Here is a 19284-nt window from a genome sequence, read left to right on the forward strand (position 1 = left end):
ATCAGTTGTGATGAATATGTGATTTGTTTCCTGGAGCTTAAACTTTGCGCATTTAAAAAAATTATCAGTGGTACTTCAGATCTTGCACAGTAGCACCTTAAAGTCGAGACACCGTTGAGTGTTTACTTTGAACTTCCTTAATGCGGTCGGCAAATACGTTATTTAATATTTACAACGTTATCAGCATGCCGTCACCAACCGCGTTTATCATCATCTAATCAGCGAGTGTATATGGATTCTATATATAGGTGTATATACAATTACATGTGTAACTGGATACCATTGTAGAGATTCGAGCAGGTCTCGTGGTCATATTGTCATACAAAACGGTTCACTGTTTATTCTAAAGACCTTCTCACACTCCAATTACGCTATGTGCATAGTTGTGAGGTTAAATTTTCAAGGGCAGAACAGGCAGTTTATCTAAACAGGCACCTATGTACCGGTTTTATTTAGATTTTACGACACCGTCCTTCTCGCCAATGGCTGTAGGGCTTGCTTCTGTCATTCTCGTGCAAGCTGCTCGGCTGGGCATGATGATGTGATTTCGGGATTCAATGAAATACCGCTTTTTGTCATGGTGTAAACCTAGGTGGGTGGTTCCTTTTCAAACGAAGCTGCCAGGTCACAGGCTTAAACTTCACGTTCCTATTTCTGGGAACTAATGACTTGTCGATTATATGTTAAATTTCTTTTCCAATTCCCTGATCCAAGAGATCTAGAACGTTTTTTCCGGGTTGCGTAACCAGTGAGAGTAAAATATTTGCAGAAAACATTAAAAGTGAAGTTTATTCACATTCAAATTATATCATTCGATATTTTTAACACAATAACTTTGAACTTAAAACTTTTTTCATGGCTCGATTAAAGGCACGATTCAAACGGGATGATGCGGTGTAGCTACGGCTGTTGACAACTGATTTCTACAACTGGAGTTACCGACTATCGGTTATGAAGTATTGTATCGTTTAACCATCGGTGGATAAGGTAGGAGCCTTGCACGGAAATCAGACGTCGGTAAAGCGACGTGCAAACTAACCGTTGCGCGTTGGCTGGTCGTGAATAAAAGTGAATAACACGTCTGGGTTCACACCAATGATAAGTTCCCTCGGTAAATAAGAACTACTGGCTGTAGATAGGATTGACACGCGATATTTAGTTCGTTTTGCATCTAAGTTTTTTCCACTTCTCGAGCATGTGGGCAGATCATTTAATCTGGGAAACATTTTGAAAGCACTACAATTTCAACTTATTCTGCGGTTCTACTAAAGTCTAATTATTCTCGGAAATGCCTATTTGTGTCGGTAATGATTTAATTTTGAGTTGCTTTACCGACACGGCTGATCGTTGATCTGGATGTCTATTTTACATTCCGCAGGGTCCATTTAGTCTGAAAAGACGCGGACAAATCGATTCTGATATGATAACTTTAGCTTCGAAAATTGTAAAAAAAAGTGAAGCTGATCTCTATGAATATTTTTAGGATACTTTGAGATGATTTCCAGAATGATACAATAAATTGATTGGTGTAAATCGATTCGGCACAGTCCTAATACGCTGCGAGCGATGGATCGAGAGTTGCAGCTAAAAAACAGAAGATTATCATCGTAAATTCTCTGCTGTTGGTCCTAAGATCATTCTAATGTCATCTCTGCAATCCCAAGCCTCCGATTAGTCTGTATAGGATCATACAATTAGATTCCACAAAAACAGATTTTTTACCCAAAAAAGTAAGGCTAATCCCTTTGGATTTTCGGTGAATATTATTGCCATTCTGAAGAGTGCTGAAATCAATTATTTAATGGACCATTCCGACTTAATTTTGCGAACGAAATCTATTGGACGCAGTCCCAATACGCTGCGAGCAACGGATCAAAAGTTACAGCGAAACAACGACAGATTTTCTTGGTCATTTCTCTGCTGATGGTCCCACGCTTTCTTTCGTGTGTTCTGTGTTCCTGGAAGTCCTAATAATCTAAAAAGGGTTATACAGAAGGCCTCAAAACGAAATGAGAGGTCAATTTTATACGAATTATGTGACAATGACTCCGAATCTCTCACGTCGGCTGCATCACTAGTCATGGTCACATAATTCGTACAAAATCGAACTCGCATTTTGTTTCGGACCGAAAACAAGATAATCGGAAAGGACAGATATTAACGAATATTATAGTAAAATGCATTAATGCCTCAACTTTCCGGCTAACCTGTTTTCAGTCCGAAACAAAATGCGACTTCGATTCTATGCGAATTATGTGACAATGCGGTCCATTTTTTCACGTCAGCTGCATCGTCAGTCATACTCACATAATTTCTATGGAATTGAACTCGCATTGTGTTTCGGACCGAAGGCAAGTTGGTCGGAAGATAAAGGCATTGTTGCATTTTACTGTACATACGTGTACCGATATATACGTAAAGTGTGTCATTGCGCATGTGTAGTTCGCATCGTAAACTACAAAGCAGAACAAACGACAATTTTATCTACCTCCACCATTTTCTTCGCCTACAGGTCCGTTAGGGTATTGGATTGGAAGGGTGAAATCCTTTGATGCCGATTATCACGCGCCACATCTCTCGTGAGCAATCGATATAGGTATCTACAAATATTGATGGAATTTCAAGCTTAACTTTTACGATGCAGGTCGATGCTCAGTAGAATGTGCCTTGCTAACAGACATAGTCATGCATCTCGGACTATATCTTTATTATTTTACCCTGAATTTAAGCGTAATTCAGGAATGTACCATAAATGCAAGCGTAAAATCAACATGTTCATAAGAATTTGAGTGAATAAATCGATTTGAGTAATCCTATTATATCAAGTTAGGAAACTGGGGGTTTTTCAAATTATCCGGTTCCCATTTCGTCAATCAAAATTCACTTTGTGTACTCAATTGTATTCTGACGCATAATTGAAAGCATAGAGAAGATCGTTGTTCGTCCATATTCCAATAATATATACACATTAGATAATTTTTTTACCCCTACCGTCTCCTTATTTATTGCAATCACTATCGTTCGTATGTAATTTGTATATTTGTACCGTTTGATCTCATTTTATTTACACAATCTGTACTTTAATCTATTTGTATCTGATATGTATGTATGTATGTATGATAAGTTCTCCGTGCTGAGTTAAGTGCACATGGGCATGAATGCACACTGTATCTATTTCATTTTTTAATTTTCCACTAACAATTCCCGTAAATCCCATTAAGGCTATTAAAGGGTAAATATTTACGCACGTACGAGTGATTTTCGCGCCTTAAGTTCTAGATATTTAAGAAACATTTTAAGCATTTATTGGGTGGAAATTGTACGTTGGATGATTATTGTGGACGAAATAGTTGTGATGAGCTACTGTTGTAACTGAAGTTAGAATAAAATGTTAATAAAGTAGTCTGAATAGCTGACACATGGTTGCACCACGTTGACATGGTGCCGTCGGAGTCAAGTGGAATCACATTTTAAGGATTATACAATGATTTTATGCACGTTAGAGACACTAAACATTATTTGACCCAAGATTCTAAATTATGCAAATTTAGGGGTGTAAATCACTCATAGGTGTGTACACCATGGACACCGCTTCACTGCCTTTCATCCGGAAACTTTTTCTGTTCACAATAATCAAAGAAAATTACCATCTCTTACTACAAAAATTGTCACTCACTCGTATGATTTATAAGCTGGAAGTCTGATGAACGTAGGTTTATTATTACAAAAAATTTCATCTTAAAACATCCCCGGTAACACATGTCGTGAGTCAACTTTCAGAGGTCTTTACAAAGTCGTCTTTTTGTCATTCGTAGAGGTTTGTAAACGAATTACGTAACGCGAATTGGCGGAGGGGGGCGGGGCAAAAGTAAACGATTAACGTTACATTACAGTTGCATTACGTAACAATCGCGTGACCCGGGAAAATTGTTTTATAAGAGCGGTAAAATTGTCATTCGATTTCATCGGAGCAAATCTCATAGATTTCTACGTAAGTTTGTGACAACATTTTCTCCAGTGAAGAAGCAAAATTGCATATTTTCATATTCATTTTCGTTTTCGAAAGTATACCCCATTGAATGTTTAATGTGTAAGTTCATAGCTCATCAATAACACATTGTGACCAATTCATTCGGAGTAATACACTATGTTTGATTTTACGGTAGAGTTGGTCGAGGAAGCAGAGTTGAAAAAAAAAATGATTTTGAAACTTTGGCCATCTCTCAATCATCCTATAGCATTTACAATAATTCTTAGATACACGAAGAGAATAAAAGAGCAAATTTTACTTAAAACTGCGGCCTTGCGTTAAAAAATTCAGAATTGAAAACAGAAGTTTTAATGATCTTTTTACAATTTTGGAAATATTAGAATATGGTGTTTCGATTGTTCAAAATGTTTAAAGTGCTAAACAAAATATAAGAAAAAAATCGTTCCGTCGTGGAACGGGTATCAGAATGATCGGATCGAAAAATAAGATTTTTCAGAATTTTTTCATGTTTTTAAAAAATGCCAATTTTGAGATGGGTTTGAATAATCATAGAAAATTAACGGATGGAGGGAAAAATCGATAAATAATTCTGGAGTGCTTTTTTGCGACTGTAGAATCGTCTGAAAAATCGTAAAGCGAATCAAAAATGATAAGGGAAAATCATTGGTCGACTTGACATAGAATTTCTCATATATTTATTTATTTTAATATTCAGGGTAATAAACAACTGATTTATTGAAACTGGATCTACTTTGATTTTAAAAAGATGTTGGAGTATGCTAATTTTGGCGCCATGCGGGTGATTGACGCGAGAAAAGATCGTAAAATGAAAAATACATCGCATAATCGGTGCAATATACGGTCGTGATAATAAAAATTGAAATATGCTGTGCATCGTCAATATAATATTTTAATATAAACCACAATACGATAATCTTTACTGAAATACGATGAAATTACGTCCCTCGTATGATAGGCACCATTTTCAGGGTTGCCAACACTGCTCCGTCCATCCATAAGTTCCTAGTTATGCGGAATGAGCAGAATGGAAATGTCATATGACAACCTTATTGTTAGCGTAGTTTGTGCAAGTTAATTACGAACAGAGGAAAAATGAGAAGTCGACGGTGCTGGTGGACAACGTAGTTATATATTAAAAAGAAATCGGCAAAAAAAAAATGCAACTAACACCGTGTTGCTAAATTACTTGCCGCAATCAGAAGATGCAGTTGGATTTACAAACTTCACTAAGGACGTTGGCACAAGATTTTAGTATCATATAAAATATCATTTGACAAATAGTCCCGACTGATGAACGATTGGCAATAACTTTACGTTTTTTTGGAACTAACAATTCCTTTACTTGACAATATCTTTTTAAAGTATTGAAATAACTTGTACTTGAAACAGTTTCAAGATTACACCAAGGTAAATAAAAATATACAACAAATACTGGTTATGTAGAATCGTTCTACATATAGATAGCTTTAAAAAAGCATTGACTGTTCTAATTGATACAGTGAGATTTAGTGGTAGAAGCAGAAGCGATGTAGTCTTAATGATTGAACAAAACTGAGCTGCTATCTTAAATTACCAGACTGGATGATGCAGAACGATGAATGTCAGAACTAAGAATATTAATATTGTATTTCATAGTCATTGCGTTGATTTTTTGTACTTACTGCTGCATTTCAACTGTATATTGGGGAAAATTGCTGTGAATGACAGGAGCATAGTCACAGTCCGACATCTCAATAAGATCACCCGCATTACGAACGCTTCCCCAGTTTCTCGCTCGCGCACATCTCCCGCACTGACTCAACGTCAAAACCCAAATTACTAGCATGCGAACCTCTCAATAAATGCGCTCAGCCTGTGAGAGCCTGTGAGTCAGGAGCACACATATGGTGGAGGTATTCGAATTCGTGAAAAACTCTACACCTCAGGGGCTCTGGCGTTCTTATTAAGAGGTTGGATTGTACGGTTTACATGAATAAGTGTAAGTTATAAAGATATATAAGAATAATTTATTCAAGTTTCAATATGCTAACTTACATTCATCTCCAATTCGAATAAGGTGTTACTAATTCTGTGTTCTGCAATAGCACGTGATCGATCATCGAATTTGCGTAGTTTTGCCGCAATATAATCACCAAAGAGACTACATTCATCTTTCAACTGGTCAGATCTTGCAGGTACTTGTCGTAGGTAATCAAACGCCTCTGCATTTCTTTGGTCTTGATCAATGTTATTTCTTTTCAGTACTCGGGTTCTCAGAGTACTGAACTCTGTTTTCTCAGCGTTTAATGCTTCTTCGGCATCCGATGCCTGCAAGTTTTCTGATTCGATCTGTTCGTTTTTGAACTGGTTTCCTATGTTGTTACTGTCATCAAGACTTTCGCTGTTAAAATGCTCTGTTGGTATTTCATCAAACATGTTTTGCACATTCTAGAAACCACATCAAGAAAAAAACAAATAACTAATTGTACACCTATTATTTATGCATTCTGTCGGAGTTGCTTTATATAATTTCCCAATCTTTGTTCATAGTTTCTCAAAATTGTCACCTCCTTGAATATTTATTCTCACACAAGCACTTAGTTTTCATTTATCAACATTTTCAGATGCCGTCCAATCCAGAAGCTGGAATGGAAATTCTTGCCACTTTTGATAATACTAAAAATTTCTCAAACTATCGACGAACAACAATACTCAGTGGAAACTATTTTCTCAATTGAAAATCCCAGTTCAATACTGTCTTAATGACTGCAGTGGATGCTGATTACAATTTCATGTTCGCCGATAGGACATGGTGAAACAGCCAGGAGGCCTTGAAATTTATTATACCTTTGGGAAATGTACCTTTCAGAAGAAAACATAGTACTCGAGAAATAAGAGATGAATTGATAAGATTCTTTTGTAAAGCTGGTATGGTATTGTGGCGAAACGAATATGCTTGGACAAACATTCATTCTATACATCTTTAGCCTAACAATATTTGAAATTAAATCAGGATCTTTTTCAATAGAAACACTTACATTTAGAGTCTTGTAGGGTATATTTTTACTGTCCAGAAATTGTAGACTCGTGTAAGCAAACCATTGCGGTTGATGAATCTCACTTCGCCCTGTAAAATTGAATACTTTCAAGCAAATGTAACTTCGAGAAACGTCTCGTTACCTTTTCCTGTTTTATAGCGTTTTCTTGCTCGCGTCTTTTCACGCCTGTATGTGCTTTTGAGACTCTCTATTTTTTTTTTCAATTCTTCAGTACTCCTGCCACATTTTACAGCAATTTCTGTCCAAGCATCTTCCTTTGTTATTTTGTTATAATAAAGCGGATCGCGCGGGTTCCAAAGAACTTTTCTTTTACGATACTCGTTTATTACTTGTAAACACTCTTTCTGGGTCCAATTCATATCTGCAACATAGTTCAGCTAATGACATACGTACTTAATTGCTTGTGTCAATATCACAACTACTCTTCCTCATCTTTAGACTAGTAAATTAACTTTATTGTTCTGAAATTTTGCTCACTGATATTCAATGTGTGTGGCTAGGGTTCTAAAATTCGCGCTGGATCATATTCACGCCGCCTACTCCCGAGGCAGTTTGCCGAGCCTCGTATTACCGTCCACATATTATATGCATCCTCGTGCGGCCAGATTCAACTTGCCTCATGCGTATACAGCAAGGATATACGGCCTATCAATTCCGTTTGGGCAATCGGTGACAGTTGAAACCAGGGAGATTATAATAAGGATCACAAACTGCTGTGCAGCGTATACATTAAACTATATTACCTGGAAATTGAACCATTGAACTCAATATACTGGAATGCTCGCTGATCTATGTTTCGTACAGTACTCTGTACTAGGCGGTGAGAAAAAAATAGTGTAGTTTGGTTAGTACACCTATATATCAGTGGTCCTAACGCATTTGTCTTATACATAGCGACTATCTCGCATAATAACTTTCAACACTCGAGTAATATGTTGTGATAAGAGAGTCGACATGGTTGCGACAAGTGGCATGTGCCGTTGACGCAGTATTGCCAGATGCTCCACTAGATTGATTTCGTTTCTCACTAAAAATATTCTAGATTCACCGACTACAATTACAATTGGACTGTGGGAAATCTAGACCTGGCGATTGAATTACGTCACTACCGGTCGAAATGGCATTTTAAATGGTTAATTTACGGATTTACGAATTTTGACAAATATCGTGGGAACAGATTTAAAAGTATACGTAACAGCTTTAATAGTATATCAAATGGAAATTTAAGTCGGTCTCGATTAGAACCACAAATTAGAACTAAGGCATGTGTATATTTAACTCTAGGTAAGTAAAATCAAACAAAAACGGGTATATATACGATCAAAACGCTCGTGAATACGAAACCCAAGAAAATGACAATGCGCGTCGATGTACGACAAAATAAGTTTATATATTTGTATCACACCTCGGCTTGTCCCAAAGTACAGTTACACCCGTATTCATAGTCCCTCGTTATCTCAAGGATAAAGGACGCCTTGATGAAGGCTTCCTTGAATCTCAGAGGCGTCCTCGTTTCATGGTCACAACTTGGCTCTCCCTTCCAGAAGGAAGACATATTTAGGGATATATGATTGCTTATGGTGGTAAAACTGCTGATCGAAGCCCAACTCGGCTATATTTAAATCTAACTCGAACTGCTTAGCTCTCATTGTCAAGTTGCGTCGGTTGATGAGAGCGTATAACCTCAAAGAAGTTAACCTGTAGACTGGTTGTGATTCGCGTCATACGGGTCATAAGTGCATAGACGCCAAGCACAAGCGTAAGCGTTGGCTACATGAAACGAACCAGCCAATCGCAGTGCCGAAGGTTTCCTCAAGGAAGCTCGAGACCTACCTTGAAAGAAGGAGGCCAATATGGCTCCTTGTTCTGTCGAGGAAAGTCTATGAAACGTGAAATGAGGAACAAGGAATCCTTGTTCCTCAAGGAAGGACTATGAATACGGGTGTAATTGGCCTCCTTCTTTCAAGGCAGGTCTCGAGCTCCCTTGAGGAAACCTTATGTATTTTGCTGTTTACATGTGAACACGAATTTTGAAACATCTAATTTTCTACCTATTCGATTACGTTGGCAATGGGATCAGTCCACGTATCACCGACAGCCGGCCGCGAAACAGGCTCAATCTTCGTAAGTATAACAGAATTCAACGATACAAATTTCAAATGGGTTACGGCCAGCCGGCGGTGGCGCTACGGGCTGACTCCATTGTCAACGAAGGGTGCGTTCCGAAACTAGCTGATAGCGTTAAAAACTCCCTAGGACAAAGGCAGAGGTAGTCGGCTCACGAGCTACTCACGAACTCGGCAGCGCAAAAGAGATAAAAGATAGTTGACAGCACTGGGAGTTCATTTCGGAACGCAACCGAAATCGACTAGGGACAAAATTAGCTGTTCAGTGTCTATATCTGCATGTTATGTACCTACAGTATATTCAACTTACGTTCTGGAGGCTCCATGATGCTATGAAACAGTCAAGTCAGAATAACACAACTAACCTGCCCGCACCAGACTTCTCTTTCTCGGGCCGATTGAGGGTCGGCTTAATGCATGCCAGGAAGTAAAAGGGATACTTCCCATACAGGTATAAGGACAGAATGAAGAAAATTGGGCGCTCGTAACAACCGATCTTCCTTCTCTCTCTAGTGACGCATGCGTAGTACTATTACAACAGCAGTTTGCGATGTATTCAAATGTGTAAGGTTATTTAGAGTAATGAATAGTGGAAAATCGTGCTTTTCACTGTAGAAGAAGATTATGTGTTACGAAAATTTTTAGCTGATTTATTGAGTTCGTGTTATAGAAAACGTATGATCGTTGCCGTCAACTCATTTATTTTATTACACAAAACTATATAGACAAGCGATTGAAACAATGAGGGTAATAAGTAGGGGTGTGCGCCTGTTGATATACCAGATTTTTTTCGGTATCTTCGTCCTAGAAATGTATCGATGTGGGAATCATTTGTCAATAGCGATACTGAAATATCGCGATCCCGGTATATACCATAATATCGTAATATTGGTTAATTAATATGGAAATATTGAAGGTTCGCTAAATCTCGCAATACCGAAAAACCGGTATGTATAGACGGAATATTAAGATTCGGTAGACAGTTAATATGGTTTTATCGTATATATGTATATATTGTAGACATGGGAAATAATATGTTTCGTATATTTATATTTTCTAAAATATTAGGTAACGAAAATATCGTTTAAGGATTCTTGACCTATAATCAATATGAATCTGAGTTTAGAATATCTTGCCTACTGGCATTCACCGTTTCCAGATGCTGTTTACATTCAACAACGTTACTAACAGAATTTAAACGATTTTATTGTGAAATGCGTTACTGAGGCAATTTGGTTAATTTTCTAGTGAAATGTGCTCGCATGATGAGTTTTCTAGTAGTCTGCTTCAATTTCCGTATATTTTCAATTGCTTGAAAAGGTTTAAACAAAAAATTCGCAAATGGAAATAATTCACAAATCGTCGGTCTGCGGGATACTCAAAGTATAGATGTATCACGTATATGTACATAAGTAGGTACATGCATTACACAGCCACACAAAGTGTCTTGTTCTGGTAGTGCTGGAGCAATTCCGACACTGGATTCGGATTCAGCATGTCCAACACATATTGGTATGGTGGTCCAGTCCGCTGGACAAGACACTTTTTTTCATGAGGCTGTGTTATTATCGAGGATAAAAGCAAAAAGTATACGCATTACGTACGTGTAAAATAGAAAAGCGAGGGCAGCGGGGATCTTCAATGAACCCTCCGCGTTGCCCGTTCCGATCCCCTGGACCGCCCTTCGCGCCAGTTAGCCATATACTCGGGTTCGAGAACAGGTCTGATCGATTTTGGAAGGAGCTTATTTTCGAGCTCAGCCCAGCCCAACGGGCAATGTTCGGGTTACTCGACAAGCTGATCGTGAGAGAAACCCTTCGGCACTGGTGCACTAGACCGTTATCTAATAAACATCTAGAGTAGAAACTTAGCCCTTCCTATTTCCTTGGGTAATTGGAAGCCAAAAGTCGAAGGACCACCCTTGAGAAATCATGATATTTACACTTCTCTGGCGGGAACGTCGCTTGGCGATAATCGCAAGACGTCTTGTCCCCGGCAGCGCTGCAGCGCTCTAATCTCCGAGGAATTCTGTGGGTTTATGAGGATCTCGTCTCAAGATTTGACACTCATCGAGTTATACGTCGGTGAATATCTATAGCATATCCATTTTCGGGAAACAGTACAAGGAGAGATACTTATTGACAAACAGTTGGAATCTTATGTGGTTATAAAATTATTCATTCCTCAACAGATTTTATAGTAAACTTCACACAAATTCTCGACTAATACATTATAAATCATAGCGTTGGATTTGCAAAAGTCTTTTTGTAATTAACACGCACTGAGAGAAATCTCATTTTTTATAGTTACTAGGAATTTATTGTACAACAAGTATCGTCACAGTAATGTTGAAATATAGTTCTAATTACAAGAAAATGTGGTAAAAGTATAGTCAACTAACAATACTAAATCTTCTGGGAATAGCAACATTAACCTGTTCGCTGGGTGTACTATATTATTATAAAGGAATGAAATTAAAGGAAATTAACTGTAAAACAGCGCAATGAGAAAATGAAATGTCCTGCAAAACATTTTTTTGTTTTCTGTGTTAACAGTGGCCGGAAAATGATCGGCTGACGTTGTAGACACATTGTTTCTATTAAAACTATGTTTCTAATTTCTCTTAAAATCACGATCAACTCGACTCGATGAGATGTTGGAAGGAGCGATGTTCGATGTACTTGATCACTAACGCCTGCACCTGCACCGACTGCTCTAATCGCTGCAGCATCCCAAGTCGCGACTGGAGGAGCATCGATACGACTACTGTGTATCAAATTGCCCACTTTCTCGGGGAATCACGCATAAAAAACATCACAGTGACCTCCGAAAATTTTGTTCGAGTTTGGGAAACTCTTGTATCTCAATACGAAAACAGAGGACTTGACTACTCTCATATCATGGATTTTTCGCGATGTATCGCGTTGCGAACAAAAATTGTACTCTGGTTTTTCACCGAATTTTTTTTGTGACGTATGCTATACGAAATTAGAGGGTGTACCATCGAAATTGCCGGTTATTCTCGACTCTGAGGATCATGCCTGACTCTCGTTTAGGGTAAACCCTTAAATTAAAATGGTAAATTACGTATTAGCTTAAAACATCGTGGGTCAAACGTCAATGGTTTAAGGTGATACCTACCCCGAAATTTATTTTGTTTCAGAAGATATGTCAATCTTATATTTTATCTCTCGCTGTATATCTTCTTCAACTAATTTACCCGGCGTAATGGTTAGGAAAGAAGCAGACAATAGATGCGACAATCTTTACTGTGCGTCATTATTTTACTTTAAAATTTACTTTACCTTTACATCCTCTAATAAACAAACAAATAACAGTTATTCGCCTTAATTCATTATTGACAACCTACGGTGTATAAATATACATTCGCGTACACAAAAATGGTAATGTATGGCGAAGTATATATTCTCAATGACTAAAAATCACGTGTGTATTGTCTGCACTCAAATCATACAGGAAGCAGAAAGCTCGAAGAATAAATCCTCAATTTGCAGGTAAACTTCTACTTGGGGGTTGGCCCTGAATTTTGAGGCAAACCGTCCGTTCGGGAATACAAATGTACCGCTTTAAATTTAGTGTAAATTCAGGGGTTAATTTGGGGGCTTTTCCGTAAGGATCAACCCTGAATTTGAAGATTGATCCGGAAATTTAGGGTAAACTATCAATTAAAAAGTACTAATATATCCCTCAAAGTTGGGGGTTAATTTCGCCGTGAATTCGGCAGTCCATTTGGGTTTTTTTTTCCCCCACGAGGGAAGCCCTATCATTTAAATCAGTTAAAAAACGAAAAAATTGTAAATTATGATTTACCGTATTCAACGCAGGTTCGAAATCCTCTTAAGAGTGCACGATAAATTTTTATTTCCACTATATAGGGACACAATTTGATCTCGTAATATATTCTGTACGTGTCTAAATTTAAGTTTTCTCAGATGTTTGTCAATTTTTCGTTATTCTAGCTCCAGACTTGACCTTAATTCTTCTAAGCACTCTCATGAATATAAAGAATTCGTTTATGACAAAGCGAAATGAATTCCCAACATATGCTTGCCAATTAAATGAAAAAGAACGTGAAGAATTAATTTTGTAAAAATTACACACCGGATAGAGGAATGACAACACCGATAAAATTCAAAGACGAAAGTCTTACGACAAGTCTGCAGTTCGTAGCGTTGACGTAATAATAGTAGCATTGAAAAAAATCTATTCGCAACTGTAACACTTCTCGTTGTCTAACTGATTCTAGTTCCAAAACAACTCTCTTTCGTAGTTTTTCCCATTTAATTTTGCAATAATTTTTTTCGAAAGGTAACACGTTTTTCTGGAAAGTCCAAAACGTTCTGGGAATTAAGAATTGCACTGGTTTGAGGAGAGAGTACCTATTCCTAGTTAGAAGTTTTCCCTTCGTCTTTCTTATCCGAGAACTTACACGCCTTTCTATTACCACAGCAACAAAAACAAATGTTGAAAAGGAAGCTGACTAGCAAGAGTGGTAGCATTGATTACAATAACATGAAACAATGGAAATATGTTTGCTTTTCTATCTCGATAGAGCACTGCGAAAAAATTGTGTTACCAACAAACGTGGAGGAAATCTCCAAAGTTCTACCACTCTTTGGTTACTTCATCACCCAGCTTGATTCAGGTAATAATGTTTTGCAATGGGTTTTAACGATACGAACGAAGGCTTCGCCGGCAGAAAGATAACCCAACTAACATCTACACCAAGTAAATATCCCAGATGTAACTTCCGTTGCCTATCTGCCGGCAAGTGTCGTTTTTTTCGTTATACTTCTAGAAATCCTTACAGCATATTTCATCAAAAGTGCAAACGTTTTATATGCATTCAATGCTCCATTGACCGTGTATCGATTCTCCATTGGCTCCGATTCAGCGGTTATTGAATTAACGTTTTCAACTGTCTCTGGCCAGAATTCAATTCCATAGGATTAAATTGAACCTGAAGCTCCGGGACTCTACGTACAGCACTGCTGATCTATTGTTGTCTGAATAATTGGATCGAGATAAACCTATATTTAGTACTAATCTGGCCCGTCCCAACTACCTCACCGAAGCGATAGCAAACCCATGTCAATATTCAACGAAATGATTCTTTAGACGGTCCATGGAACGAAGTTCCAATCTTGGCTTCCATTCAACACATCTGTTGCATAATTATTTTGGTTTTTGAATGTATCTCAAATACACAATAGCTAGTATAGCTTCATATCGACAGTGAGTTGTATTTTTTCACTTGATTTCTAAATGTTTCAGGTTACAATTATTCCCGACTTTTGTCTGCAGGATTGTCCGCTTCCTGCCGTTCAAAAACTGAAGCCCAACCTATGGAGAAACTTCCGAACCCTTTCGAGTTTTGTCTAATTCATTTTCCATGAGGAAGCTTTTGTTGTTACCTGGTAACTAATACGTAGAAAGTACGTTAGCTTTGAAGCTCGCATATTTTCTGCACCTGTTTTGAAGCTATAAGAGAATTATAGATGAAATCTTTTGAACCAAAGCTCTTAGCCAAGCGAATAGGAATATGCCTGATAAGATCGAAGGACGGGATTGTCAAATATATAATTTCTATGTTTTATTTGAACTCGAAGAAAACTATTCTGTTGTAGCAATATTTGAATAACTTGAAAAAAGGACGGTAAGCGTTTTCCACTACTCTTATTCAGTAGCATATTTTGTGATACATGCCGTTTACTTTATAGTTCCAGCAGTGTTGCTGCGCTCCATTTTAACTTCAATTCATGTCCCTGTTATTCATTTTCGATAGGGTGGGATCGACAATTGAGTCCATTCTTTCCTCAGTACCTACTCAGTACGCGGTGAATCTCATGTATACAATCAGATAACGCTAGTCACAGCGCGCTTAGCACTCTACAAATACCGAATTGAATGAAATCCGCGATGACAGGTAATGTAAGTGTTGCATGCTACTCTGGAATGCTATCTCAGCGGAACAAACTGTAGCCCAGGCATCAGGGCTGAAATACAGGGGTAATTTCACAATGAATTGGGGAAAAGTTTTTATTGCTGAAATGGCTTTACTTTGGCCTCCACATGAACACATTGAGTTTTCCTCCTCGAGCGCTTCTACGTGAAAGAAGATGGTGTCCTATACTGAAGCAAACAAATCATTTACGAAATATGTTGAATGTTTTTTCTGTAAAAAGTGTTTAAAAATTTTGATTTTGAAAACTCTGAGTGTGCGTAAAGTGGTTTATTTCCGAACAGTGCGGTAAAATAATGTTGGTGCATACGCTGAATTTAAATGCTATATTCTTCATATTAAAGCTTTCTTTGGCGCATGGAGTAGAATAAGAGGAAACTGTGAGATAAAAATTGACTCCCGGTATAGCTGGCACTGTCGTAAGTGAAGAACTGGGTAGTTCTTATTTAACGCAATTGCATATTTCAATCTTTGTTTACGCAGTCTTCGGTCAATTTTCAAAAGCTGGTTGTTTTCGGTACAAGATTTGAAAAATACACAGTGTTTGACGTCATTGAGCCAGTTTCGAAGTGGGACTAGATAAAATCTACGTTTACAAAGCAAGAATAACAGTCTACTGTGAAAAAGCTCTCTCAGTTTACCCAATCAAAATTACCACGACTGAGACACTGCGAGGAGTTTGAAAAATGTTCGGGGTGAAAGTCACCCAGAGTGACAAAATAGGGTTAATACAGCAGCATATTTTATAGTTGTAGATATAGAGTGCCGCATAGCGTGTATAAGCAATGGACGATCTTATAATAGTGACCACGAAAAATTATCCACTGACGTATTTTATTAATTATAAAATCTTTGGTAGAATCACATTGGGAAATTTACGTACCATGTTCCATGCAAATTATACATTGGATGCAAACCGTTGCGGGGCTTTGAAGAAAAAAGAGATTGCCAACTCCATTTTTGACGACGGGCTGTAACGTAGTAAATTTTGTGCAAACATGAGTCAAACGTTACTCAAGCCCAAAAACAAGGAAAAAGGACTAGATTGTTATTTCGGGTAACGGATAAGTTCAACGACGCTGTGGCGTAGCCGCGAAAAGGTGTTTCATCATAGCATATCGTGACCCATAGAGTGTGTTACAGACTGTCATTTTCAATAATTTCCAAATTGCTTATTGTTATTAACGATCACATTTGAATCTGACACCGTCAGCCATTTGTTAGAGAGAGAGGTTCATGATTGTCGTCGACTCGGTAAATCGTTACCCTTATGGTTAACAAGTGTTACGCGCCGGAGGTTTCTAAATAAAGAAATCACCCTTCGTAACAATATTGTGTTTGCGAGGTTCCCCGCTCTTTTTTGCATACAGGGTGGTCTTTTTCAATTGCTCCAGGCGAATATCCTGGTAACTAGAAGTGGTACGAGAAAAAGTTTGATAGAAAACTTGAGAGGCTGCGAACGGAGAAGATGATGCTGATGTGCGTTGGTTTGTGGATTGCGCCACTTCTGTGATTTTCGAGTGCTTCGTGATTTTAGGTAGCGAACACATATTTCAATTATGATCGGGTAATACTGGATTTTGAAGACATATCCAAGAATGAAACTTTGGGGATTAATGCCTTGCCTCAGAAAAAAATGGCCAAGTACACTACTTCCCGAAAATTTTGAAAATTTTTAACAATTAATATTTTTTTTTTTACGTTTTTAATTTGTCCAGCAAAGCGGTCATCAGCCCGTCATCGCGTCATAGTCAAAATACGTGTTCCCTGTTTAAAATCACGAAGTACTCAAAAAGTCTGTTAAAAAGTGGCGCAATCACAAATCAACTTGTGTCAGCATTATCTTTTCCCCTCGACACCCTCAAGGTTTTGTATCAATCTTTTCCTTGTATCTCTTCAAGCTTTCGAAATATTAGCCTGGGGCGATTAAAAGGGCCACCCTGTATATCAAAGTGCCTACCTCCATGTTAAGTTATCCGTGGACGTAATTTGGGTGGCTTTGAGTGGCAGGACTTTGCGGTCCCAAGTTTGTAGCTGAAATAATCTGGCTTGTCTCTGCAAGAGCTGCGTCAGTTAATAATTGAGTTTATTTCGAGTATCACGACCAGCTGGCAGTCAACCCTAGTCACGTGTTTCCGAAGTCTGGGCACACAAGTACCGACACAATACGTGAGCAGTTCCATATAATTTGTGCCACTGAAGCAATACCGGAACAGACTAAAATTAGATATTTCGAATTTATCGGAAAATGCTTCTTCCGATGGAATTCTCGAGCGATAGGCTCATATTAATTCATGGTCCATAAAACACATGCCAACGGAGAAACGTCGTTGTCAGAACAAATGCAAACAATTTTGAAGTGCAGTTGAAGCTACATTTTTCGCACGATGTGCTCCACACGACTATTCTTAAATTTACCTCTTTTCATCCGATCAGTAACATATGCTTAGAAATAATTCACTCATTATCAATTAGGACACGTTTTACACGACAAGATTTATAAAATGATAATGCAAACGATTTTTCTTCCTTACAATGAGACGTGATTTTTCAGAATTCGATTTTCTTGGGATGTTACACTTAGATGATATTCTAAATGATATGACTCTTATCATTTTTTGTACTATTCGAGAAATGGCGATTAATAAGTTGGAGATGGTGAAGGTCAGGATAGTCATGTTGGTATCCAGCGTCCCGCGCATATTCCATTCTGCAAAAACTGATCTTACGATCCGATGCGTGATTAGACTTTCGTAGACTCTTGCAAGTGACAAAAAGATCTGCAGGAACATTAATTGGACACATTGGATATACATACTGCAATATCAAATTGATAACATCTCTATATCTGCGGTTGAAGTCTGTTACCATTAACCCTTGATCATGCATTCAGGGTTTCTAGCAGGGTGGAACTCCGCGCGAATTCTGGTTGCGTCATGTCATTGCTTACGCACAGACATGAACTAGTATGAGGATCAATATTATGGATATGGGAGACTGGGGCTAATTCGCGCAAAGGTAAATTGGCGCACTGGTTGTATCTTTTGATCCAAGCCGTGTTTAGCAGTGGTTATGACATTTGAGTAATTAATCAGCTACCGTCAAATTCTGAACTAATTATGCTATCAGCCTATTTTTGATCACAGGACGAACTTGCGATTCTCAGGTACACTAGTTGGTTTCTTAGCTTTGATTCAATCAACGTTTATTTCCGGAAGTTGAAAATTTCAAAAACTGTTGCGGAAAGTGCAAGGAATATATTGAGTTATTTATCTCAAAATGTGTAAATTTGCCACTTAAGCCGTTTCTAACGTAAATGATGAGATAAGCTGTTTCTAACTTACGATTAACTGATGAGATAAGCTGTTTCTGTCCGTAGGTATCGATTTGTTATAAACGCGCCAACTAACGCCGAATACAGGGCACATTGGGGCATAATAGTTGATTATTACATAAATATGGTATGGTTAACCTACCAAAAGTTGAGAAGATCTAACAATGGGCATTGGTAGTGGAAGATTTACTCTTCGAGATAAGATTGTAGCTAATTATTATCATTGGACAAGAGCAATTCTGACAACGAAAATTTGAAAAGTGCCTCGTTTAGACCGGTCTCCTCTATCTGTAGTCGAACGTCGGGCAAGATTCTGGTAGCTAAAAGAATTGGCGTTGCAAATAATTGCATGTCAGTTATTGATTCCAAACGGAAGTAACGAGTAAAATCACTTTTTTTTATCTCAGGTGCATGAAAAGTGGGGCTTTGCTTAGCAGTTTAGCGGGACGGAAGTAGCCAATTTCATCTCAGTGTTGTAAAGATGGGTTCGCGCATACGCAGTTCACAATTGCATAATTTTTGCTCCTTGGGAGATCACTTTCGTCCCTAGGGAGAAGAAATGGGCCACTCGCGTCCCGCAACACGACCGTGCAAGGCCCCACCACGTTTCATTCACTTTTTATAAAAACTATCGTGTGTGACTCGGGCCAAAAGTTGGCGATCGCAACTTCCGTCCCTTATCACACAATATACTATTACGATGGACCTATAGGAGGGGATGTAGTAGATCGTGGAATTCAAGATCACCGTTTTAAGTCTTGTAACATTAAGAGTGGAATGTAATAAGCTAA

The 19284-nt window shown here is 38.1% G+C and overlaps 1 protein-coding gene and 2 long non-coding RNA genes across 11 annotated transcripts in view; 2 read left to right on the plus strand and 1 right to left on the minus strand.

Annotated features, from left to right (window-relative positions):
- The window catches only part of LOC124214403 (uncharacterized), a 77288-nt gene that overhangs the window by 36269 nt on the left and 21735 nt on the right, over positions 1–19284 (plus strand). The window lies entirely within an intron of this gene.
- LOC124214354 (uncharacterized) lies at positions 4692–9573 on the minus strand. 6 transcript variants are annotated; one of them, XM_046616637.2, is made up of 7 exons: positions 9487–9573; positions 7528–7793; positions 7172–7411; positions 7030–7118; positions 6047–6439; positions 5674–5804; positions 4694–5014 (listed from the first exon to the last, which is right to left on the minus strand). In XM_046616637.2, the coding sequence occupies exons 3-7, from the start codon at positions 7407–7409 to the stop codon at positions 4948–4950; spliced, it is 918 nt and encodes a 305-aa protein (XP_046472593.1). In that variant the 5' UTR covers positions 7410–7411; positions 7528–7793; positions 9487–9573; the 3' UTR covers positions 4694–4947. The 6 variants fall into 6 exon arrangements, with proteins under 6 accessions (XP_046472596.1, XP_046472577.1, XP_046472593.1 ...); XM_046616633.2 differs by lacking the exon at positions 9487–9573 and adding an exon at positions 8456–8763; XM_046616631.2 differs by lacking the exon at positions 9487–9573 and adding an exon at positions 7794–8391 and having other exon boundaries at positions 7528–7695.
- LOC138191000 (uncharacterized) lies at positions 5038–7351 on the plus strand. 2 transcript variants are annotated; one of them, XR_011177199.1, is made up of 2 exons: positions 5038–5990; positions 6097–7351. It is a non-coding gene; the product is annotated as an uncharacterized lncRNA (long non-coding RNA). The 2 variants fall into 2 exon arrangements; XR_011177200.1 differs by having other exon boundaries at positions 6616–7351.

Source organism: Neodiprion pinetum, chromosome 1, assembly GCF_021155775.2.
Source record: "Neodiprion pinetum isolate iyNeoPine1 chromosome 1, iyNeoPine1.2, whole genome shotgun sequence".
NCBI classification, from domain to species: Eukaryota; Metazoa; Arthropoda; class Insecta; order Hymenoptera; family Diprionidae; genus Neodiprion; species Neodiprion pinetum.

What these genes read in the sequence shown, in the direction of transcription:
- LOC124214354 (XM_046616621.2), bottom strand. An exon ending in ACGCTATAAAACAGGAAAAG is followed by an intron (nt 7,119 to 7,171) that starts GTAACGAGACGT and finishes TCAATTTTACAG; the next exon opens with GGCGAAGTGAGATTCATCAA. An exon ending in TACCCTACAAGACTCTAAAT is followed by an intron (nt 6,440 to 7,029) that starts GTAAGTGTTTCT and finishes TGTGGTTTCTAG; the next exon opens with AATGTGCAAAACATGTTTGA.